Source organism: Aedes albopictus, chromosome 3, assembly GCF_035046485.1.
Source record: "Aedes albopictus strain Foshan chromosome 3, AalbF5, whole genome shotgun sequence".
In the NCBI taxonomy this organism is placed as follows: domain Eukaryota; kingdom Metazoa; phylum Arthropoda; class Insecta; order Diptera; family Culicidae; genus Aedes; species Aedes albopictus.
Genome location: NC_085138.1, coordinates 133,763,578 through 133,789,225, shown reverse-complemented (window position 1 = coordinate 133,789,225; position 25,648 = coordinate 133,763,578). Strand labels below are relative to the sequence as shown.

The following is a 25,648-nucleotide window of genomic DNA, read 5'->3' as shown; positions in this document are numbered from 1 at the left end:
TCTCCGCGGCCGAACGGGAGCGCCACCGGTTCGGACGATTTTCGTCTCTCGAACGCCATCTTGAATTTTGAAATCAGACTTCGAAACAAGTCGTTCGGTGGGGCAGGGCCCGTTCGGTGTGGTTTTCATTCGTGTGCGTGAACTGACGCTGACGTCATGCCTCGGTTCCAGTGCAAAATCTTCCCAACGACGTCACCGGGTGTAGTTGTGTGAGACGTCTGGATGTGATTTGTTGTGCGGTTAGCTGCGAACCTTTCAAGTGAAAGCCTTGCAAGGGACTAATCGGACTCGCCTTCGGTTCGGCTTCGGAGACTGTACGTTTGTGTGTTATTATGGAGCAAATGTGACAAGTTTGGACGCGTCAGTTTCGAGTGAATTTAAAAATTTTGGATGTTGATGCAATTTTACATCAGCTACTTTCGGTGGAAAAGGTGCGCAAGGACCCTCGCCAACTGGAACCGGTGCAGTGAGTAGCGTTTCCGGCACGGATTGTCCGCAGGAACGAAAAGAAAAATTCTTCCCACTGCGAAGTAGAGCAAACGCTTGGGACCCGAAGCGGCGGTGGTGGTGGCGGCGTGAACGAGAAAGTCGTGAGCGCGGGAACAGGCAAAAGACTCGGCCGCCTGTCGTCGACGATTCGCAATCGCGAAACCAAAACATTCGACACTTTACGCTGCAAGCCGAATAAACATAAACAACATCCAAAGTGAGAAAAAAGTGGTTATTGAAAAGTGGAAGTTGTTGAATTAGTATTCATCTGTATTCATCATTAAAAGTGAGTAAATAGTAAAATCTTTATACCTACTTCTAATTACCAACAAAAGATGTGGAGTGTTAGTTGCCGCTGGAATGGAATCCGTTTCATATGACTGCGACTCTGTTGGCATATCGTAGCATAAATTTCACAATGCTTGAGTTGAATTGCCTATTCTCTAAACTACCTATTATCACAGTCCGTGGTATTACCTTTCCAGGGTTGAACGATTGTGCCACATTTCAGGTCTTCTAAATGATGATGATGCTAAAAGTGTACCCACCATCAGCGCAAGGATTATCTACGACTGCAGATCAATCTACACCATCTCAGGCATTCTAAATACCCAATTACTGTGCATCACGGATAATGTGAGCAATTCAACTTTTGGTCAATATCTCTAAAATTAGTCCCATGGACCCTCGAAGCAACCGAAGTTCACTTCTGCAGCTTTTTAGCAAATTCACCTTTGCATATTGAACCCCACCGGGGTTCTGAATGTATAATGTTGCTTTTTGAGTATTAACATTTATTAAATAATTTAAATTTAATAACCGATTTTTGTAACCACTGGGCAATTATTACTTTATTACCGGTCAGAATGTGGCCTGAGTGTCGTCTACTGTACGTAGGAGTCGTCTCCATTTCAAAGGGGAGGAGGGAGGTGGGTATGGGTTCTGGCCAAAGTCTACGCTTTATACAAATTTCGAGAGAGGAGAGAGGGTCTAAAATGGCAAAAAAATAATTCTACGTAGTTTATGGACAGCGGCTAATATAACAAGATTCTATTAGTTATTGGCAGGAAAAAAATTAAACCTTATTTTGAAGAAATTTATTTCAGCACTGTATTCGTTTATATGCGACACGTTAAATAATAAATGATTAATTTACAGCGAAAAGTCGAAGTACAATTGGGTTTTTATATTATGAAAAGCTTATTGATTTTTTAATTTTATACGAAAGAGCACCTTTTTCTTAGCCACCATGATTTATTCCATAGTTTTGCGTGACGTACTAAAACTAAATGGATGCTCCCTAAAGGACTACCGGTCTAATCAGTATACTATATATAGGGTAGAAGCTTCAGTTTTAGCCAGCCCGGAGTTTTGGCCATAGTGCGGTATTCAGCCTGTTACGATCCAAATCGGCATAAATTTATTTTTTACTAGTAAATTCTAATATAATATGATGATTACAGCTGTGAAAACCATACTTTTTGAGAATATGGCCAAAACTGCGGCAATGCTTCTATTTTGGCCAGTACCACTTTTAATACGAAAATCAAGTATTAGCTTGATTTCTGCATTTTTCTGATAAAGTATAGACCGAAACTTTTCATTTAACACATTGGTAGTTTTCATTGGATTATTGGTTATTTTTTATAAAAATTATTTCCCTTAGACTGGCCAAAACCGGTGCCCGCACCCTATCTATATAGATAATTAACTTCGTGTGAAGGCATTATTTGTTCGATCGTAGAGTTCTGCGTAGTCCAAAGTAGGCTCGATTTCCTGCCACAATGCGTCTGTGAATTTCTCTGCTGGTGTCGTCGGTGGTCATCAGTGAGCCTATCTACAGGGGATAGACAAAATTATCGGGACAGGCAAAATTTTCACTTTCCAAAAAATGTTCAACTAGCTGTAACTTTTCGAAAAGTGCATCAAATATTCTCAAATTTTTACTCTAAGTTCTTCAACTAGTTGTGTATCTGTGGACAAAATTTGGAAAAGATCGGACAATTCTTCACGAAGTTTTAAAGATTTTTAAAAAAGATAAAATTATCCGATAGCCAACTTTGAGCTGTTATATCTCCGGATTCAATGAACCGATTGCAATGAAATTTTGACCATTTATGACTTATATAATGAACTCTGGAAAAAATTTAACTTGACTTGAAATTTTTAACGAGCGAAAAAGTTATAGCGGTTTTATTTTTTTCACTATTTTTTAGTAAATTGGTCTATTTTTAATATGCATCCCATTACTTTTTCAATTTATTGGCGGTTATGTTGTTACTTTCCTTCAAAACGCATTTATATATAAGTCAATTAGAGGGGAACTAAATGAACTATGATTTGCATCTTGAATTTTGAAACGATGTTGATGTTTTGGATAATTTGGTGTTTTATTAGAAAAATAATCTGATCGTAATAATTTTCTTCCGTGTTAAGAATATTAAGTCAATGGTTTTTCATAACTCATTATATAAGTCATAAATGATCAAAATTTCATTACATTCGGTTCATTGAATCCCGAGATATAACAGCTCAAAGTTGGCTATCGGATAATTTTACTTTTTTAAAAAATCTTTATAACTTCGTGAAGAATTGTCCGATCTTTTCCAAATTTTGTTCACTGATACACAGCTAGTTGAAGAACTTACAGTAAAAATTTGAGAATATTTGGTGTACTTTTCGAAAAGTTACAGCTAATTGAACATTTTTTTAATAGTGTAAATTTTGCCTGTTCCGATCATTTTGTCTATCCCCTGTACATGAATTCTTCAACCGCCTCGATTTCATCACCGTCCATAGAAATACGGAGTCTCCAGTTAGCCTAGAGAAAATTTGACACAGAATTCTTAAGAACCCATACTTTGAGATACCTAAAAGAATAAAAACAAATCGATTTTGTGCTCGACTCTGTAAATGAAAAATGTAAATGTTAATTGTTAAATTTTAATTTACATATCAAATTTAGCTCCATTTGCTTGATTAGTTATAAAGTTACGCATAAGTTTTTGATCCATTTGTATGGAAGCCTTTTTTTCATATCATCCTCATATTCAAACTATTTTAAAACAGGCGAATTAGTCACCAAATGTTTACATTCCTTTTGTGTTTATTATACTTTACAAATTGCTTTTCACACAATCTAAAACCTACCTATAATGTATTTAATGTATGAGCTGTAATATTTATCTGCTAAATTTGAACATAGGGTCTTGTACCATTTGGGCAGGTGTACCTATTTTGGGCACTTGCTGGTATAACTAAGTCAATTTCAAACCGATTGATTTGAATTTTTGTAAAGAGTTAGATGCTGCACGTGTCTAACTCTATACAAAAATTCAAATCAATCGGTTTGAAATTGACTTAGCTCTAGCGGCAAGTGCGCAAAATAGGTACACCTGCCCAAATGGCACAAGACCCTATGTACATTCTCCAAAATTCAGTGGCGTCGCGTAACCTCACTTTTTACCTGTGCACCGACCCTAAAACTTGCAATTGCAGGGGATTTATGATCAAAATCGAAATAGAAATGAGTGAAAAGTAGCTACTCTCGTCATTTTCTTATTACTACAAACAAATTTGATTTAAAAATTCAAGAATTTATACTTTGTTGACGACGGGGCACTTACACTCCGTGTGGTGTTTCTGTCAGCTGCCGCGACCAGTGTCTTAATTTATCAAATTACAGTCATCCCATCCGACGCCCAGAGACTCTTGCGTCGTAGATTTGTTTTTGTTTTGATTATCGCCTCGACAACCCCTGCGCCACTCTCTGAAGTTCAAGCGATAAAAAAATCATTACCTCGCTGTCTGCTGAATTTTTACCACGGACTGATATTCAAAGTCAGCATGTTCATCTTCAATTGATATTTTTTGGTTTAAGCACGATTTAAAAGCAAAAAGTGCTGCTGGTGCATACCATTCACTTAAAGCAAGCATAATTACTAGAATTAGGGCAACATATCGACATTTGCGTGCCTTAAATAGCCTAAAATCACAAAAAGTCATTTCCAAATTAAAAAAATCATATTCATATTCACCGAGCTCGGACAGAAGATCAAAACAGAACAGCTGAAGCTACAGTTGATTACACTACGAGGCGTCGCTCTCATTGTCTTGCTTTCTCTTTGTCATGTTCATTCTCTGTGTCATGTTGGTGGGAGACTGCATTCGTTTATTAGTGTGCGTTTTCGCACTGATTGAACATCATTGGGCTGAATTTTTTAGGCACTGGCCGCGACGATCACTTGGTGACGACGACGACGACGAAGATGGTAATCACACCACATCAGATGCACAGTGTACGCAAAATATGGCACCGCAAGCGAAAAATAGGCAACAAAGAAGGCACGGCAACAACGCTTTGTTTTTTCGTTAGCAGATAATGACAAAATCGCTCCCGAGTTTGTTCACAACAAAAAGGGTAGGAATATTTGTCTCGTTCTATTCACATCGTGATTTTCTCATTGTTTTACAACTGAAACTCGACTCTGAGGATGGCAAGAGTCTTAATTCGTCTAAATGCTCATGAATTGATGATGTGGGTCGAAAATTTCAGTAGAAAAGCCGAAATATCGGCACACGCACGGCAAGCGATATTTGTTTTATTGCTCTCATCGCTTGACATGCGTTTGTTGCGGAGCACCTTTGTTACCGACATGCACCGCTTAGGACAAAGCGTTTGTTTTTCAGCGTGATCCATTTTTCGTACCCTGCATGCACGGTACCGTTGCGAAGGGAGACGGTATTCGATTCCGCGTGTGCCGATCAACAGGCAAGAGAAACGCACTGAATAAACTGTCGACGACCGAAACTACTTACTGATACTCGGAGGATTGAGTGGTAGATAATTAAAATCGATTGGTCCAAATCGAATATGGGAGCAATCAACTGGCCTTCCTAGATCCGGTCAAATTCTTTCGCATTCGAAGACGTGACTTAGTCGGATGAGGAAAAGTGGATCGCAATGCATTTATATTTTTTCTAGAATCATGCCAAAGTTACTCGCATTCGGAACCGTGGCGTACCAGAGTGAGAAAATAAATGCTTGCCCACACTTGAATCGGTGTCAAACTGGCCTTTTCAGACTCTTGCCAAAGTTACTCGCATTCGGAACCGTAGCGTGCCAGAGTGGAAAAAGTTTGATCGATTCAGTATGATTTAGACTCCTCGATTCTAAATACTAATTAACTCTTTTCAAAGACTTAAATTTTCCAATCAAGCTCCAGCCAACTCCTTTCGCATTCGAAGGCTTGGGTAATAGGAGGGATTCGAAAAGATTAAGCTTCTCAAAGTGCTTGGTAAGAAGGATTTCGAGTAGCAAGTAAATGAGCGTTCTGTAGCTTGTGACGTACAAGGCAAAACTGCTACCGTCTTTATTGTTTGATCGCTTTTTATACTTTCGTCCAGACATTATTCGCACCCTCTTTTTACATGTTTTTTCCTGATTCCTACGTAAAGCATATTATATATGTGTATCGTCCAGAAACTATGCTCACCCTCTTTACATCATTAATTAACTCATGATTCATCTAAATTCTAACTTGTATACAAACAATCCTGCAATGAATCTTTCAAACAAGTTTTGCTAACAAATAATTAATCCCTGATCAAAACCTTTTCTGGTACTTCGACCTTTACAATACATTCCCAAGTAACCACAAGCATTATATCATTACATTAATTTAATCGTATTATAGTTTAGCTAATGCGAGATAACTTTTAATTCTACACCTGTCAAGTAATAAAGCGTTTACTCTACATTATGAATGCGTTGAAGCATTATAGGATTTTGACAGTTCGGTATAGTTCTACAGCGACGTTGTTTAATGCTTCATTGCATTCAGTGTTGAAAATTTCATTTCGTCACATCTAAATTCAATCACCTACAGCTCGTTTTTGAAGCTGAACCTGAGAATATGGTGTATAAAAAACTTGTACGGCTAGACCAGTTCTGCAAGAAAGTCACGGAAAAACTGCTATTTTTCGAATATTTAAGGTAAATGTCACGGACTACCTTTAAAAAATGCCAAATGATATTCACCGTGAATTCACCTATAAAGTAAAATTAATGCTCTATATCCAGCGTCATGGTTACTTGGGTTGGGGTTGTGTTCTCGGCTTTACGTTAGTTGTGAGCATAGATAATTGATTACAATTTATATCCTATCGGTGCATGTCTGGAACTAACAATTACAAATGGCGTAGCTTGTATTCTAGTTTAATGAATTTTACAATATTGCGTAATTATATATCATGCTTATGTGTAAGTGGGTAGTTCTATCTGATTGCGCAACATTAAATCTGATGGTGAAATTCCATACCGCGCTTGCACATTTACGCTGTGAAACCGTGAACACACTTGAATATGATATCGTTTCTAATATGAATTAGAATGATTCATCCCCATGTGTACTATGAGTATGCGTTCCGGGCTAATCGATTACTACGCACGCGCGGTTTGTTCCGTTCTTGATCGGCCATCCTCGATGTTGCGCTATCGTAGCATATCGCAGACAACGTTGCGTGAAAGTGATTGATTTTGCATATTGCAATTTACACTGGTTTTCATGAATATGTGACCAACACGATTCACAAAACGTTACCTTTACAATTATTATCCTAACTTTTGTGTTAGATTATTACAAGCGATTTGCTTAATGCTAGACATAGGAAATGATTGGAATTAGTAAGCTCTAGTTGTTAGAAATTAATGTGTTTCACGCGTCGCGTTCGTAACATACTTGGTGCACAGGTAAAAAGTGAGGTTACGCGACGCCACTGGCAAAAGTTCTTTTTATGATTTACCCAGAAGTTTCTACAAGGGCTCTTCCCGGAGCTTTTTCTTGGATTCATCCAGGATTTTATTCTGAGAAGACACCAGGACCCTGGGCTTGGATTATTTATATCTTCCAGGAAGCTTTGATTTCAGGCATGTGGTCGATGTGCTTAGCAGTAATGATTGGAATAGCTGAATGTATAATCAATGGCAAACAATTCTGTAAAAATCAGATCTTCAAGTCATCGTCATCTGATATAGTTATACTGATCATGATGCTGCATAGTATATCGAACATTTGTCGAAGTCATTTATGTGCCGGGAAAATATAATTATTCTAAGTTGGTGAGAATATTACAAACTGTGGGAGGGTCATAGCCTATGACGATTCTATAACATTCCCCAGAAAACCATTCCCCAGAATACCAATCCCCAGAATTCCATTCCCCAGAAAACCATTTCCCAGAATGTACCATTCCCCAGAATGTACCATTTCCCAGAAATCCGTTCCCCAGAAATCCATTCCCCAGAAATCCATTCCCCAGAATGCACCATTCCCCAGAATGTATCATTCCCCAGAAAAGCTTAATATACTCTGCTAAAAAGTTTAATTCGATACACAAACAGTAAAATGTTGATCAAAATGATATGTTATACCCCGGACAGACATGTGATACGAGTATTATTCCTGTACAACGGTACGCAGTGTCAAGAAAATTCTAACTCATTTCAAGCGCAATTGTACAGTGATTCTTGTATCACATGGGTGTCATAAGTATTAAAGGCAAGGATTTTAACATTATAGTGTTATTACGAGCAAATATCTATTTCTTGTACGGTATATGAAACAAATTAAAGTAAAAATGTATACATACATACATATCCATAAAAATATTCTACAATAGTAAACGTTTGAATTACCATTGTACACAGTTGCATGTTGATCTTTAAACCTATCTTGAAAGTTCACAAACTGTTAGTTGCGTTGCTATAAAATGTTTTGTTTTTGACAGATTTGTGAAAATTGTGCAGCACTTGTTTTACGATGAATAACGTTTTAAAAGTGATGTGCAAAATTTACAGAGAAAACGCATATTCTTCTGATGTTGTTCAGTGTACAAGATAGGGTTTCGAACTACTTGGGCACCCGCGTCAATTTCCGGCACCTCACAGCAAAACAAATCAAAATATCACTTGCCGCATATTTTCCAAACGCTTTTCCGTAGGTAATCGTCTCCCGCAACCTTTTCGCAACGGAATCCACAGTCAATGAGCTACACTTTCACTCTGAAGTCGCACAAGTACTCAAAACAAATATTACTCGCAGACGGGTGCACTTCGGCAGCACAAAGATGGGTGCCGAAGTGATTTCCCATTTGATTTTGCTGGAAGTTCGGCATTGGTGCCGAGAATTGGTGCTGGACTAGGTGCAGTAAACTCGTTCAAAATCAACTTTCCGACAGAAAATCTTCACAACAATCACTGTTAACAACAAGTTCCATCAATAAGGTATCTGATTCAGTCGGAAGAAGTGGTTGAAAACAGTCGTTTCGTTGTGAATTTAGGTTATGAATAATTTTGTTTACATGTTGTGCCGGGAATAGGGCGAAAAACCCTACTTAAGACTCAACTGACCACGTTTTTCTTTGCAAACGGTTGGAGGGATCCATCCCAATGGCTGTTCCTAATTATTCGCTTCAAAGGCTCTTCATTCATGCGGTATGAGAAGGGCTTTCATCATTATTCCAATACTATGGAATGGAATAGAAAAAGTGAACATATAAACAGTTTGAATGCCAACAGAAGGGAAAAAGTATCATTGTTTTCCTTTTGGCATTCAAAAACCCAACAATGTTCCTTCTTTTTAAACAATATTCTTCTTAAAATTAAGGCAATTAGTAAAAAAAATTAAATTATAACTGCTTACATTTTCAACATAGATTCTCCCTTCTCTTCTACATAGGCTGTTCTTTCGAATTGCACTTTTCAGGAAATTATGGGCATTATTACAACCACCGGTGTTAAATTGCTGTTATATTTATTATTAATTTTTTTTTTCAAATTTCTAAACACCTGTGCTTGTGGTGCCGATTGTAACTAGCCTAACATTGTATCTCGAAAGAACAGCCTATGTAGAAAAGAAGGGAAAATCTATGTTGAAAAAGTAAGCAGTTGTGATGCCGATAATTTCCTGAAAAGTGCAATTCGAAAGAACAGCCTATGCAGCAAAGAAGGAAAAGTCTATGTTGAAAATGAAAGCAGTTATAATTCCAATTATTGTACCAATTGCCTAAATTCTAAAAAAAGCTTGTTTAAAAAAGGAACAGTGTTGGGTTTTTGAATGCCGCAAGGAAAACAATGTCACCACAGACAAACAGACGTAACACTTCGAACATTTTTCGATTTAAATTTTAGTCTCGGAAATAGGTTGGTGGGGGCTGGCTCACCAACACTTCCGGTCCGCTTTAGTGCTTTATGCATCATTGTGGCCAGGTGTTGTTCTAGTTTTTCCAACTGTATTGTAAAGCATGAGCGGTGATCCTTGGCATTCTTGTGTAAATTGGGGTACTCGGAATGTTGATCGATCACCGATTATTGCTGGCAGATGCAGTGGAAAATTTGTCTTAATACGTATCAATCGTCTCTGGCAAACGAGAAAAACTGACCTCACTGATTACCTGTCTCTGAGCCAAATTTGGTATAGAGTCTTCAGTCTCCGATTAATCGCTTCATGTTTGATGGAGGCTTTACCAATTGCCTAAATTCTAAAAAAAAGCTTGTTTAAAAAAAGGAACAGTGTTGGGTTTTTGAATGCCGCAAGGAAAACAATGCCACCACAGACAAACAGACGTAACACTTCGAACATTTTTCGATTTAAATTTTAGTCTCGGAAATAGGTTCGCTTAATTCTAAAAGGACTGAATTTGGCCAATCATCAACTAGGTGGCAGTAGTGAGCAAACGTCAACTCAAACAAAAACTATGCGAGCGCCGCGAATTGGCAGTTGGTCAACTCTCAAATTTTCAAATAAACCGTTAAATCGATGTACGATGGAAATTATCAGAGTGTTACGTTTCCTTCTTCGTTAAAAAAAATGTTTGAGTCGTTATAAGAATTGTTGGCATTACAACTGCTTATATGTTTATCAAAAATTATCCCTTCTTTTGCATAGGCTGTTCTTTCGAATTGCACTTTTCAAGAAATTATCGGCATTGCAACTGCTTACTTTTTTAACATTGATTCTCCCTTCTTTTTTGCATAGGCTGTTCTTTCGAATTGCACTTTTCGGGAAATTATGGGCATTACAGCCTCCACCGGTGTTAAAATTGCTGTTATATTTATTTCATATTTTTTCTAAATTTCTAAACACCTGTGCTTGTGGTGCCGATAATGACCTGAATAGTGTAACTTGAAAGAATAGCCTATGCAGAAAAGAAGGAAAAAACTACGTAGAAAATGTAAAAAGTTCTGATGCCGATAATTTACTGAAAAGTACAATTCGAAAGAACAGCCTATGCAGAAAAGAAGGAAAAATGTATGTTGAAAAAGTAAGCAGTTGCGATGCCAATAATTATACCAATAGCCTAAATTGTAAAGGCAAATCATGCTTATTTCCGAAGTCTTTCTTGTCAAATAAGAATTTTTGGCAGGATGTTTCTTCCGTTGATTTTTTACGAATAAATATTTGATTTTTAGCTATTAATATAAACCATTCAGAATTAAAGCAATAGTTTTATTTTTTTCTGGGGAATGGTACATTCTGGGGAATGGAATTCTGGGAAATGGTACATTCTGGGGAATGGGTTTCTGGGAAATGGTTTTCTGGGGAATGGTACATTCTGGGGAATGGAATTCTGGGGATTGGTTTTCTGGGGAATGGTTTTCTGGGGAATGTTATAGAATCCCTATGACTCATAGGTCCAGTCAGACCCCTCAATGGGCAATGTGGGTTAGTGTATGGGAATGCCATTGAAGGTTTGTAATATTCTCCGAGGCTTTCGAAATCCAACAGGGCGCGTCCCCGGGTTGCGGATAGGGGGAAAAGGGAGATTTTTCGCATTTGTACTGTAATAAGCCAATGTGATATTATCTCCTATAGTGTTGTAGTGCGAATGAATGATCTCATGCTATGGGAATTCGAACCTTGTAATGTATTGTTTATTAACTTCAATTTTCTAAGCTTGACAAGGTTTTGAAGACAAACATGAGATGAGAGAATTGCCTAATAGGAAAGTCACATCAGCAAAGCTTTAACATATGCAAATGCTATCCATGGGGTCATGTCTAGCATTTAATATGTATGGCAATGACTGCTTCTTACCTAGCAGGGGTACTACAAGACCACGCGGACAATTCGATTAAGGGCTTAATTGGGAATAATACAGGCCCCTGACACGGCCTATATCATTGCATTGGAATCATGGTAGACAGGATGTCCTGGGCGCTAATAAATAGCGCCCACTGTCAAATGCGAAAACATCAACAATTTTTTGTTTAACGTTTATTTTGGTTTGTTGATCAGTTTTTGGAATCATTTTTTCCACCTGTTATGATCACAAAACACTTCCAACTCGCTTTAAAATTAATGTACGGTAAGAGGAGCATGCGATTAGTTGAATAAAGCAACCCAACAAACACGCATTGTAAATGTGATTTCGTGTGTGGCTCACAACATCAAACAAAAGCTGCGTTTGTTGATTACACGCTCATTTCAATTTGCAGGAATATGAGTATAAGGCAGTTAGATGTTGGCTACGATATATTTCATTGATGCCAGGGGCCTGGAATAATATATTTTCCAGAACTGAAGGAACATTTTTACCGGGTGACTGGTGAGTCGGAGAGGGTGGAAGTTTCCGTTTGTTATAATTGACAAAATAAACAATCGGGCGTTTTTTTCTTTCTATGACTTGTTTGGCATTTTGAGGATTATTGTTTTTTTTTTTTTGGTTTTGGAAGGTATGCGGTTCACTATTGAGCCTTAAAATTATTTTGCATCTGAATAGCATTGATATTGTCAAGTCTGTACCAACACCCTAATCCCTCACCAAAATACCCTTTTCCTATCCCATGGCGTTTATGTGGTCAGCAAAGACTATTCAGCCATTACCCCTCCTTATCATCGGCTTTGGACTGACTTGCGCTCTCATTACCCCACAAAATGCTGCAAAATGAAAATGAAAATGAGAAGACACCAGGACTTCTTTCAGGGACCTCTCTAGAAATTTCGTTCGGGATTTCTTCCGAGACTCATCCAGAAGTTTTTTTCGGATTCTTTAAAATTCCTTCTTTTTTTTTTCTAGGATTTCTTTTTAGGATTCGTCCAGAAAATCGTTCAAAAATTCCTCCAAAAACTTACTCCGGGATTCCTCCACGAAGTCCTTGCGGTAATCTTCCAGGAACTTCTTTCGGGATTCATCCAGGAGTTCCTTTTGCAATTCCAGCAGATCCTTCTAGAATTCATTCAGAAGTTCATTCTGAAATTCTCTCAGATATTTTCTGAGGAAATTCTTCAGGAGTTTGTACAGAATAGCTGCAGTTTTTGTTAAGGGTATTTCGGTTCCAGATCAGCTGCCCATTTCGATATACTTCCATTAATGTTTCGACTATTTCTTGTTTCAGGAAGAAACATTGTGTAAACTTAATTCGTTGTTTGTTTTATTATTCTAACCTAAAGTTTCATTCGATAGTTTACAATATTTTAATGACGCATTTTTCTATCTTTTTTATCTAAATTTCCTCTCAGATCTCTACTCGTTAACCCTGTAATTCGAAATGCCTCGATTGAAGAAAAAGGAGGAGCCATCCCCACCGGCTGAGCCCACTGTAACACTAACAGCTGGTCGGTCCCGCCGTACCATAAAACCGAACCGGAAATATCTCAACGACAGTGTGGTCTTGGCCACGACTTCCAAAACTTCGTCGCGGGACAGTAGCCCGGACAGCGATGCCAGCGAAGATGACTACCGGCAGATGGACGAAGACGATGAGGAAATTATTCCTCCAAAATCGGCTGCTGGCAGGAAGAGCACCGGCGCTGCCACGAAGAAACCAGGTCCGGCCGTTGCCGGCGCGAGACCACGGGGACGCCCTCCCAAGGGGGTAACCAAAACCGAGCCGGTTAAAAACCTACGCAAAGAAGTTATGAAAAAGATGGACCTGTCAATGTTGAACATGGGACGGGCTCGCGTTGTGCTGACACCGATCAACAAGGACATCAAGAGGAAGCTCGATTTGGATACGTCGCTCGTTAAAGGTACTGATCTTTTAAGTTTCATGTTTGAATGTGTAATTGTTGATGAATTCAAGTCGTTATTTAAATTTTGTCCTTGGCGTGTTGTCCCAATTGGGACTCAGCACGCTCTTTTTCTAAGTACTCATTATAATATGCCTTCAAGCGCTAATAAGTACCATGACAGTGTTATTAACTGGGAGCTAATGGTAATGTTTACTGGAGTAGATAGAGCGTGCAAAATGAACATGAGCATTTCCAAATAGCATTTCTAGTAATTGTCTATAGTTTAATAGGCAATATGTCAAAGGGGGGTGTCGGTCCTTCAATATCATAATTTGCTCAATGAGAGTTTTGTCTTGCAGATAAAACGCCCATTAGAGGAAAACAACCAGAAAAGCAACCGGAGAAACAATCGGAAAAGCCAAAACCGAAAATTGCGATTAAACCACAAGAGCCCGTGAAGCCTGACAGACATGCTCCGAGCAAAACGATCGATGATAAAGAGAAGCCAAAGCCATTGGTGCGAAAGAAGCAACCGGAACCGCCATCTCAAAAGCAAAAAGAATCGGATGCGCCCAAAAAGTTCATCAATCCGGCAGCACTACAGAAGCAAAGAGTGGAGAAGTCGATAATGGACAAGCGACACAAGAAGCCGGAAGATTCGAAAGCGACGAAAGATGAGGACGACGACGACGATGATGATGTTCAAATAGTTGGTTTCAGTCGAGAAATGGCGCCGAACTTAGGCCGCAAATCGCTGCGTAAGAGTCCTCTGATTGCAAAGCAGATCTCACCTATTGCTAAGAAGCCAGCTAAGCCGGTGATTGCTAGCAAGACCACGCCTCCAGTGGCTACCAGCAAGGCTACTCCGCCAGTGGCCGTTTCTGGAGTGAAACGCAGAACGGCCGATGCTAGCGCAGACAATAGCGGAAATAAGGCTCAGCAATCTAGACATTCACGTTCGCCAAAGGTCAGCAAATTGTCCATCACAGTGGATTCCGATGATGACGAAATGAGCGATGAAGATGAACCAATCCGCAGAAGCACCCGATCTAGTTTGATCTCAGACAAGAGTTCTGCAGTTCCATCTCCGCAGAATTCATCCGTCAAGGCAAAGGATTCGTCAGCTCCTACAAAGCTAGCTGGAAAAGACGCCATTCCAACTAAACCAGCTATGAGCAAGTCTGTCAGTATGCCGGCGCTGGATAAAACCAAGATGTCTAACAGGCAACTGGTGACCAAACCGATACAAACACCAGCCTCCAAAATTTTGCCGAAACCTATGGCTCAATCGACACCGAAACCGGCAGTCGCTTCTGCTCTAGGAGACAAGAAAAGCAAGTCCGAGATGAATCTCGCCGATCCGATGGCCGACAAGGATCTCAAAGGAAAGGACAAAAATAAATCGGACCAAGCGACCATTCGAATTGTCAACATTGGCGATATTATCAAAAATAAAGCCGCCAGCACGCCCGACGTTCGAAAAGCTGCCATTGCTGGTCGACCAAGTACCGCTCCCACGAAAGACATTTATGCTTCTTCCACCGAAAGTGAATATTCGGAGGAATCCGACGACTCGGAAGATTCGTACGACCCGAAAGAGGGAAAACCTAAAACTAACAATCAGCTGGTGGCCACGATCTTGGAACGGAAGCGACCGATCAACTTGGATCATTTGCGGTTAAACCGGTCGGGAAAACGTGGGCGAGCGAGCAATAAGCAATCCGCTACGGATAATGCGGCTCCCAAAGGAAAGCAGGCCAGTCTCCCACAAGACGACGGCGTGGACTTTGAAGATATGTTACAAACTAACATTGTAACTGCAAACAAAGTTCAAAAGGTCATAAACCCTACGATTGCGCGAGGTCGTGGAAGGCCTCCAAATAGTACAAATGAAAACTCCACACGACCCGCTCTGAACAAGGCAGCTCCATTAAACAAAAGCCCCGCCACTGCTATGCCCGGAAAAACGTTAACATCCAATAACAACAACGTGTACAAGTCAAACAACAACGGCCGGCTTGGTTCGACGACTTCTCTCAATCGGTCCGGTTCGACGAGCCCTCAGAAAGGGCCACCCCGAATTCTGAATTCCACGATGAAACTGGGCGACAATCGCCCGTTTGCCAAATTGATTGCCAATAGTGATAACAAGCACTATTCAATCGATTTGACGGATCCGGATAACAACGTAAAACTCATAGCATCGCCAGGTTCGCAGACGTTGTCACCGGTTAAGCGGTCACCGGTTAAGCCCGTTCCACGACCGATCGTTGCTTCGACTGGTCTGCGGAACACCTCGAACGCCGTGAACAAATCCGTCGGTGGCGCCGTGCAGCGATCGGTCTCAGCCATTACCAGCACCACCGGTAGTGGTTCCAAGATGAAAAAGATCACCTGCTACGAAACATGGTATGTACTCTTTAAAATTCCTCTATGCTAGGATTTAAAATAAATTTAATCATCCTAAAATCATAATGTTGTGTCATTCGTCCTACCCAGGTACGTCATCAACATCCCCAACACCGAGAACAAACCGGAACGTCCGTCGTTTGCCATGTCGATGATTGGTTTGGGTAACGAGGCGGCCAAAATCCAACTGCCCTCCTCGGAGTGGTCTCACAAAATTATTCTAACCAAGCGAAAAGTGCTCCCGACGGAAGGCGATGAAGTTTTCAATGGCGACGTGGAGGATCGAGCCATCAGCGAGGAAGAGAAACGCAACTACGAACCATGCAATATCATGTTCCGAAGGCGGACGGCCACGCCGGGCAAGTTCAATCTGCAGTACGATCGGGCGGTCATTTTCAAGAACGACACTTTCTTCATCAACGTTGACGGGAAAAACTGCCAGCTTGTGGGGGCACCCTGCAAGCTCGAAGGTTCCCATGACATCGAGACCCTGTTGGCCGTGGTCGACTTTGTCAATCTGAAAAACTCCTGTGTTGAGTTGTCGGCCGCATAAGTTGATGGTCACAGCTTGTTTCGGGTGATTGTCGAAAAAACCTGTAAATAGCTTTACATATTTTTAACACCAGAACCACCATCCAGCAGAAACAGATGCCGTGTAAAGAACGGAGAGGAAGCCGTACAGATTGTGTGACTAAGATGAGTGTGGTTCGTAATGAAAGAAGATAAAAGCAGCATCCACGGAAAGGTAATTATCGTTAATTTTGGAACGATTTTTTTTTTTTACTTTACGACACTATTTAGGTACCTATATTTCCAAATTTTACGCTTGCTCTTGTTTAGAGCAACGAAACCAACAGTACTCGTTATTTATTAGCATGTCTAATGAAAGATAAAGTTAGATTTTTTACTGCTCATAAGTTTAAGTATACAATAAATAGCGAATATGTCACATTATAATGAATCAATCGGTATTTTCGTTGAAATCAAGCTTTTTTACTCGGGTACAGGGGACATCGTTCCGTTACCGACTAGGCAAAACCTATCTTACTGTTATTGTTGCTCTGACTATTGGTGGCTCAGATGCGTTCAGACAAATCTCAGGTATGGTTTCGTATTGTTGCGCTTATCTTTTATTAGAATCCTGCGGCGGTCGTACGCTCGCAAGGCATACCGCCGCATGACAGTCGCAAGGCAAAACAAAAGAAAAAGTGTTCCCGCCAAAAACAAAAGCACGTGGGTTTCGCGAAGTGACAGATGTTTTTAAATGTATTTGTGACGAACGGCAAGAGTAGCTCAGTGGAATGAGTGTTTTTGCTGTCAAACCCCATATAGTGGAATTAGATACTTTTAAATCTGGTGACGCTGTTATGATTGGTGACTGTCGCGCTGATATCAGAAACCAGAGGCAGATAATCGCCATATTCTGATTTTTCTTGAGAGGCATAATAATCAAAAATCTACACACAGTTAAGGGGTCATTCAAATATGACGTCCATTGTTTAGGATTCTGAGAAAGTGTGACTCTCCATGTATAAGGTATGTAAACAAAATAGCGTGACAGAGGGGTCTAAAATTCTCGAAAAATAATGGACGTCATATTTAAATCGGCCCTAAACGCGAAAATCTACAAATGGAATAGGCCTTTTCATATGACAGATCCGTGCATGCATTTGTTTACAAAGCTTGAACAACAGCTGCTAACACGAACGTGTCATCTTCATAGAAGAAATGTCAAACGCCCGAACAATCAGCTGATTTAACACGTCAAATGAAAAGGCCCATCCACCAATATATCAAAGTCTCAAACTGCTAAATTTTACTGTTTTTTAAATGTAGTAACTTTTAAATTTTTTGTGGAAACCATTTTTTTTCTATAACTGCAGCTGCACATTCTATGAATGCAAAAATTTACCAGTTCTGCAATGTATTCGCATCTGGCATTCTACAACATTACCCAACATTACATTCCCCAGAAACCCACTTCCTGGAATAAAGATGTGTGTTTTTATTTTCACCTATTACATGCATAGCCTATTACATTTTCGCCACACGCATGTCTATTCGGTTTGAATTTTGTCGATCAATGCCAACGTGCTCCTAATAATGACACAATGGAGGGATGCATATATGGATTGGTGAGTTTGTTTTATGCTATTGTTCTATTGTGAAAGCTTAGTTGAATGCTTTTCACGCTAATCATGAAAGGTTTCTAAACATGCAACAACACTTTTTTTATACCTACTCAGTGAATAATTAAATTATTGTTGAATTCGTCGCTCCAAGTGTCGGTGTGAAATCCTAAACCACATCTCCTACAAAACAGATTTTGTATTTATGGCGTTATTGGTTCATTATTTTAACATCAATTGTACAATTTTCTCCTGTTCTGATTGCTGGCATACGAAAGATTATGTTTCAACAAATTAAACAACAAATGACTCGGGTCCATAGCTAGCTTTTCAGATCCATACTTTACCTAATACTCTGATCGCGGAACCGCGAGTACTTCTGAATATTGTTAGTGTACATACAATCCACTTGAACAAAATTCCTACAGATACTTGTGTAAACGATTTGGTGGAACCAAAGTTAAAACCTCTTTAATAAATAATAATAATATGGGCTTGGATTATATCTTCCAGGAAGCTTTGATTTCAGGCATGTGACCGATGTACTTTGCAGTAATGATTGGAATAGCTGAATGTATATAATCAATGGCAAACAATTCTGTAAGAATCAGATCTCCAAGTCATCTGATATAGTTATACTGATCATGACGCTGCATAGGCCAGTAGTACACAGGGTCAAATATTTGACAAGGAAAGAACTCAAGAAACAACATCAGTTTGACACTAATGAAAATTCGATCGAGTCAAACAAGATGTTTGAGCATTGGTTTCTTTTTGGACAAATATTTGACCCTGTGTACTAGCAGCTATAGTATATCGAACATTTGTCGAAGTCATTTATGTGCCGGGAAAATATAATTCCAAGTTGGAGAGAATATTACAAACTGAGGGAGGGTAATTGGCCCAGTCAGACCCCTGGGGCAATGTGGGTTAGTTTATGGGAATGCCATTGAAGGTTTGTAATATTCTCCGAGGCTTTCGAAATCCAACAGGGCGCGTCCCCGGGTTGCGGATAGGGGGAAAAGGGAGATTTTTCACATTTGTACTGTAATCAGCCAATGTGGTATTATCTCCTATGGTGTTGTAATGCGAATGAATGATCTCATTCTATGGGAATTCGAACCTTGTAATGTATTGTTTGTCAACTTCAATTTTCTAAGCTTGATAAGGTTTTGAAGACAAACATGAGATGAGAGAATTGCCTAATAGGAAAGTCACATCAGCAAAGCTTTTACATATGCAAATGCTATCCATGGGGTCATGTCTAGCATTTAATATGTATGGCAATGACTGATTCTTACCTAGCAGGGGTACTACAAGACCACGCGGACAATTCGATTAAAGGCTTAATTGGGGATAATATATTTTCCAGAACTGAAGGGACATTTTTTCCGGGGTGACTGGCGAGTCGGAGAGGGTAGAAGTTTCCGTTTGTTATAATTGACAAAATAAACAATCGGGCGCTTTTTCTTTCTATGACTTGCTTGGTATTTTGTGGATTATTGTTTTTTGGTTTTGGAAGGTATGCGATTCACTATTGAGCCTTAAAATTATTTTGCATCTGAATAGCATTGATATTGTCAAGTCTGCACCAACACCCTAATCCCACACCAAAATACCCTTTTCCTATCCCATGGCGTTTATGTGGTCAGCAAAGACTATTCAGCCATTACCCCTCCTTATCATCGGCTTTGGACTGACTTGCGCTCTCATTGCCCCACCAAATGCTGCAAAATGAAAATGAAAATGAAATAAATAATAATAATAATAATAATAATAATAATAATAACAATAATGACCTCTTCTCGGAAACAGAAGGTTTTATGGTAACCATCCAGCACCGGGTGGCTTTAAAGCACAACTTGGTCGACCCTACTACAAGTCGGACCCGGTTCTGGAAAATAGTTGCATAAAGCTGTACTGGGATCGCGAGATCATTGGTGGCAACCGGCCCGACATTGTGGTTTACGACAAAAGGATAAACCGGGTAACCCTCATCGATATCGCTGTACCGTTAAACCATAATGTCCAATCAACGTTCTCAGCAAGACACCCAAGTACCACGACCTAGCGGAGGAGTTGAATCAGATGAGGCACCTGGAGGACGTCCGTATAGTCCCTCGGTGATCCTCTCGGTAAACGGAGTTGACCCTAAATCTCTTCTAAGGTCCTTAGACGAGCTGGAATTGAAGAAGGACTTGAACAGCATCCTGGAAAGCGGTGGTGCTTGAAACCTGTAGTATAGTTAGGCGGTTCCTGAATCATCACAACTGACATCCGAAGCAGCCTCATTAGGATATAAGCAAACCGGCTAATGAGATCCACAGAGCCTAATTCCCTTTTGGTTTCCAGCATTTTTTTGTTGGGAAGTGTCAAAACGCTATAATGATAATAGTATTACAAACTCATGTTGACAACACGATGACGCCTGGAAGCGGCAAACTACACTAACGTTATTTTATTATTTATCATAAAATAATCCTGATTTAAGTGTTGATTGGATTTTTCTGGTGCTATTTGTAAAAAAATGCCTGAAACCATGGTTTTTATGAACATTCATCAACACTGAAGTAATAAGGTGAAAAAAAGCTGCTCGAAGTATTTAGGTAATTAAATCTTCACGTAGACGCATAAATACGCTTACGATATTGATGACAAAGTTAAAAGCGAATCAAAAAACAATCGAAAGAATCGTCTAGCGAAACGAGAAAAAAATCCGAAATAACAGTGAATAAAAAAATGCTTGCAGTAGGCCATATAATCGTTACTGCACTGTGGGCTCGGAGTCAATTTGGCTTAGTTGGTTAAAGCGCCGGTTTAGAAAATACGGAGTCGTGGGTTCAAATCCCATCAGAACACGATTTTTTTTACAGATTTATCTCCCAATGTGCCTTCTAATTACAAGTTTTCAGTTTGTTAAGATATATCAGCATATATCGCCAGAAAAGAACAACATGCATCAACGTACCCTCCCCACAAACAATATTGCTGTGAATAGGGCACTGCATTGTTTTGATTTTGTATGGGATTTTGACGTTTCTTGGCCTTGTTGTTTACAAAATTTCTGCAAGAGTGAAAGAGAAGGAGATAATTTCATGCAGTGCCCTATATGCCGCTTTTCAGCTTGATTTGTGACAGAGAAGAGAAGGTCATTTACGGAGTCAGAAATTGATAAATATTTCATGCTGTTGGTCGCGACACCTAGCGGTTGAAGTCACCCTTTTTACACGGAAAATTTCAACCGTGTTGACTCGAATGAACAAAGTATTTCGGAGGCAGGTACACCAACTCAAAAACTGTTCCGCAAAAAGTTTATGTTCAACTAGAATGTATTTCGGGGACACAGTCAGAGTTGCTTATCTCTTAAACGGTAAATAGGGCACGCGATTCAATCGTGGTGGGAATATGTTGAAAATCATTATGATTATTAAGAAAAAATGGTAAAACACCATTATTATGCTTTATAATAGCCTGCAATTGCAAAAAACATCTATGGTACGTCTGCAATAGTGGTCAGAACATGCTCTCAATGAAACAAAATTTAGAAAAATAAGAGAATTAATCATCGATATGACGTCATCTGTTCATTAATTTTGATTATAACTGAAAGTAATCAATACACGTTGAGCCATGCAGTTGATTTGTCGTTTATACACGATGGAAACGAAATGGACAAAAACAAAATAAATCTAGTCGATTTTTCACGCGGCACGCCTAAAATTTATCACTTTTCGTATGGTCAGTTTGTTCTGAGATGCCCTTCTCTGTTTGTGATCAGTTGTCGTTTTTGTGTGAGGAAAAATTCACGCTAGTGTTCGTGTGTTGTAATGTCACTTATCTCTATAGGGAATGAAGGTATTTTTTTCAAGTGTAACTTCTAGCAAAATTCCTTGCTTACACTCTGATAGAGTGTTAATGAGTACATGGCAGGATTCATACAACAATTTTTAGCGAACCTTTCGAAGAACCTTGTGGCTTCGTGGTCGTGCGGCTAGTGTCACCAAGCATTTAGTCGCATCGTGCTAAGGAGCGCGGGTTCGATTCCCGCCGCAGCTTTCAGGAAAAGTTTTCGGCTGTGCCACTGGGCGTTGCATGCTAGTCCGTTGTCCAGTGTCGTGCTCCCTTCAAAGAGCGAACAGCTCACTGGAAGTACTAAACGTGTCCGTGTTTTTTTTTAAATCTACGTTGACAAAATGTTATCGTGTATTTTTCCGCGTAACTTGTCATTTGTGTGAATTATTTTTAGCGTATTACCATCGACGAATCGACGTGACAATAGGGCACTGCATGAAATTCTCCCCTTCTCTTTCACTCTTACAGAAATTTTGTAAACAACAAGGCCAAGAAACATCAAAATCCCATATAGAATCAAAACAATGCAGTGCCCTATGGTGATTCAAAACTGCCCCCCCCCCCCCAAATTTAACGGTCGACCGTCGACCAGCGAAGCGAGCGAACGTTTCTGTCAAATCAGCGCAGGCACGAACCTTTTCCTATATGAATACACGGGGGTTTGGAATCATGCTATCAAAACAACGCGAACCGTTATAGAGGAGGCGGTAGTGTTCGGCTATTTTTCATCATGGCGTCGGGGACAACAAACTTGAATTTATTTGTTCTAGCTGTCACGTCGGTTCGTCGGTGGTATTACCAGCGGCGTCATGGTCGCGATTTTTTCCGCAGTCAAGTTCGCAGATTGTGAACAATCCTCGGTACCCACTTACGTAATTTATGTTTAGTCCCTTACTGTCAGAGCTGTCAGATCGGTGTATCACGCTAAATATAATAGGTCTAATCAGAAGACGTTTAAAAACAGCTGATTTTGGGAGTCTTTGACAGTTCTCCTATGAAAATGACAGTTCAGCGTTTGCGCCTTTGTTCGGCAGTTGTAAACAGTGGCATACACGGACCTGTCAACTGAAAAGGCCTATTTACACAAAAGGAAATTTACACGGAAAAAAAATACACGGTAATGAATATTTATTGGGTACCGGATTGGAGACCGAAAATTTAATGGTTTTCTTTGGTACATCGAGGTCTTGAAATTAGTCTATGGTATTACATCGATCTGAGAGTAGAGGACCAATGAAGAAATATGTTCGAAGCCAGCCGTAAGAGTATTTTTGAAGCTCAATGTTCAACTATTGAAGTAAAAATAATGCTAGATTCAATCCTTGTTTTGATTTACAAATGCATACCTGAAATTGTATAATAAAAAGGACTAGGGTAATTGTTCCCTTTGTTGTGGTAGTACCTAATGTTGCGGTAGTGGCAATTGAGCACTTTTTCGACTGAAATGTTACCAAAAGGCATTTTTAATAGATGTATTATGCTTAAATTATGAGATTGCACCATTTGTGTGCTTGAGATTTGCCCAAAAACCTATTTAAAAAAAAAAATTTCCTTAAATTTTTTGCTGCTGTGTTCCTATTGTTGCGGTAGTGTTCCTAATGTTGCGGTATCCCATATGATTTCAATGGGATACCGCAACAATAGGAACCAAAATTAAATTTTACCTCCATAATAGGAACAGTGTGCCTATTGTTGTGGTATGCGATTATTGATCGAAAACAGAGAGAAACGAGAGTTTTCATATTTTTCCAAGCAAATTTGGATAGAAAACTACCAACTAACGTTTTGCAACCCTTCATTAGATGGTACGATCCTCCTCCTCTCCTCTTCTTGGCGTAACGTCCTCACTGGGACAAAGCCTGCTTCTCAGCTTAGTGTTCAATGAGCACTTCCACAGTTTTTAACTGAGAGCTTCCTCTGCCAATGACCATTTTGCATGTGTATATCGTGAGGCAGGCACGAAGATACTCTATGCTCAAGGAAATTTCCTTTACGAAAAGATCCTGGACCCACCGGGAATCGAACCCGTCATCCTCAGCATGGTCATGCTGAATACCCGTGCGTTTACCGCCTCGGCTATATGGGCCCTTGGTACGATCATTGTTTTTAAAATTAATTTACCTTAATACCACAACGATGGGCACACTTACCCTACTCGAAAATGCAAAGTACAGTAAAATTTATTCTTCTTGTGATTAAAAATCGTAAAAATAAAAAAAAATACCGTGTAAGTCAACGGAAATGCGTACAATTCTTGTTTATTGTGTAAGTGTCACGATGTACACTGAAAAACAAAAGCATTCACATTTGAGTTATTTTTAACTTTATTTCGAGCAATCTTCAAGACTGCAGAAAGCTCGCGTAACCTTTATAAAGTGCCTATTCCCAGAACGTAAATGTTTGGATAATACCAGGCAAAAAAAATTCCAGCGGTCTCACTTCCTTTTAAGAATGTTTCAACATGCTTTACATCTGGGCTGCCCAACCATTTTCGCATATTTCTAACATTTTCAAACGGTACGTTCGTAAACATAGCCATAAATGAAACATTTAAGCATCAAACGGCAGCAGATAGCGGACCATTTTTTTGCAATCGTGTGGAACAAAAGTGTAAGAAAAAGGCGAATAAGGTAGAACAGCCCTGCTTTACATCATGCTTATTTCATTAGACACTCCCGATCAAAAGTTTCAGTTCTCTTGAAGTAACCCTGTAGTTTGACCGAATAACTCAAATTCGAGTAAATCGATCAAACTCGCACTAGGTTGCTTGTAATTCCAGCAAAAAAAATATACTCAATAATATAGGTAAGCTAAACTAAGTGAGTTTTTTAACCTAATTTTTACAAAAACGGTGTTTTTTTTTCAAAATTGGCATATTGGGCGAAGGTTGATTCAGTTCGCTTTGGTTACGACCACATCGGTGGGGAAGAAAGGAAAAACAACCTAATTTTAGGTAGTAAGTATAATCGGTATACCTTCTTTTGGGTAAAATTAACCCAAAAATAGGTAGTTTTGGTTTTCCGTGTGCAATCTTAAATATTTAAATTTTCGGTGATTTTTTTTCCGTGTAGGTAAGTATCAGCGTCCTGTGCAACCCAATTTAGAGTGTTCGATTTTTTCTCATCTGAAAGGGCCAAGCTCTAACGCTTGATAGTGGCATACGCCCTTTTTGTCGACATTTACGACATCGGTATACCCCTCGTTAAATCGACATGATTCATGATGGTTGAACTTTTTGCCTTGTTAAATGCCCCTCGTTCAACCAAGACAACATGGGTATCGGTGAGATGAACCATGAACCATTGTTCGAGAACACATTCGTTAGCGCGGTCTATCGACTGTCGGCACAATGGTCCGAACCCTAAAAATGCCGGTTGCAAGGGGTTCGTGTTTTACACCGCTTTATTTTTTACCGACTATGAGAATATATTTTTTTCTATAATTAACTAATAGTTTTTTTTATATTTTTATTTTCAGGATTCCAAATGCTTCGACATGTGAATGTTTCGTTTTTCATAAAATACTTTTTTGACAATTTGCTTTAGAATTTTAGATTGGTGTGTAGTTGTACTCGAAAATTAAGTATAACAAGTACAAAAATGCTTGAAACTTGTTCAACTTCTACTGATTATTTACAATTTGTAAATATAGTAGATCGATAATTGATTCAAAATTGTTACTGTTTAATCCATAAAACTAGTTCGTATGTAAAGATCCTAATTGTAAGCTTGAACAATTTATGAATAATGACTACAA

General features: G+C 39.4%; 1 protein-coding gene across 1 annotated transcript; it reads left to right on the top strand.

Moving 5' to 3' along the window:
- Positions 1 to 307: 307 nt before the first annotated feature.
- On the top strand, positions 308 to 16,489 carry LOC109419331 (serine/arginine repetitive matrix protein 1). Its single transcript, XM_029878842.2, has 4 exons — positions 308 to 775; positions 13,011 to 13,520; positions 13,862 to 15,911; positions 16,002 to 16,489. Exons 2-4 carry the CDS (start codon positions 13,040 to 13,042, stop codon positions 16,462 to 16,464), a joined length of 2,994 nt encoding a protein of 997 aa, XP_029734702.2. The 5' UTR covers positions 308 to 775; positions 13,011 to 13,039; the 3' UTR covers positions 16,465 to 16,489.
- Positions 16,490 to 25,648: the final 9,159 nt, after the last annotated feature.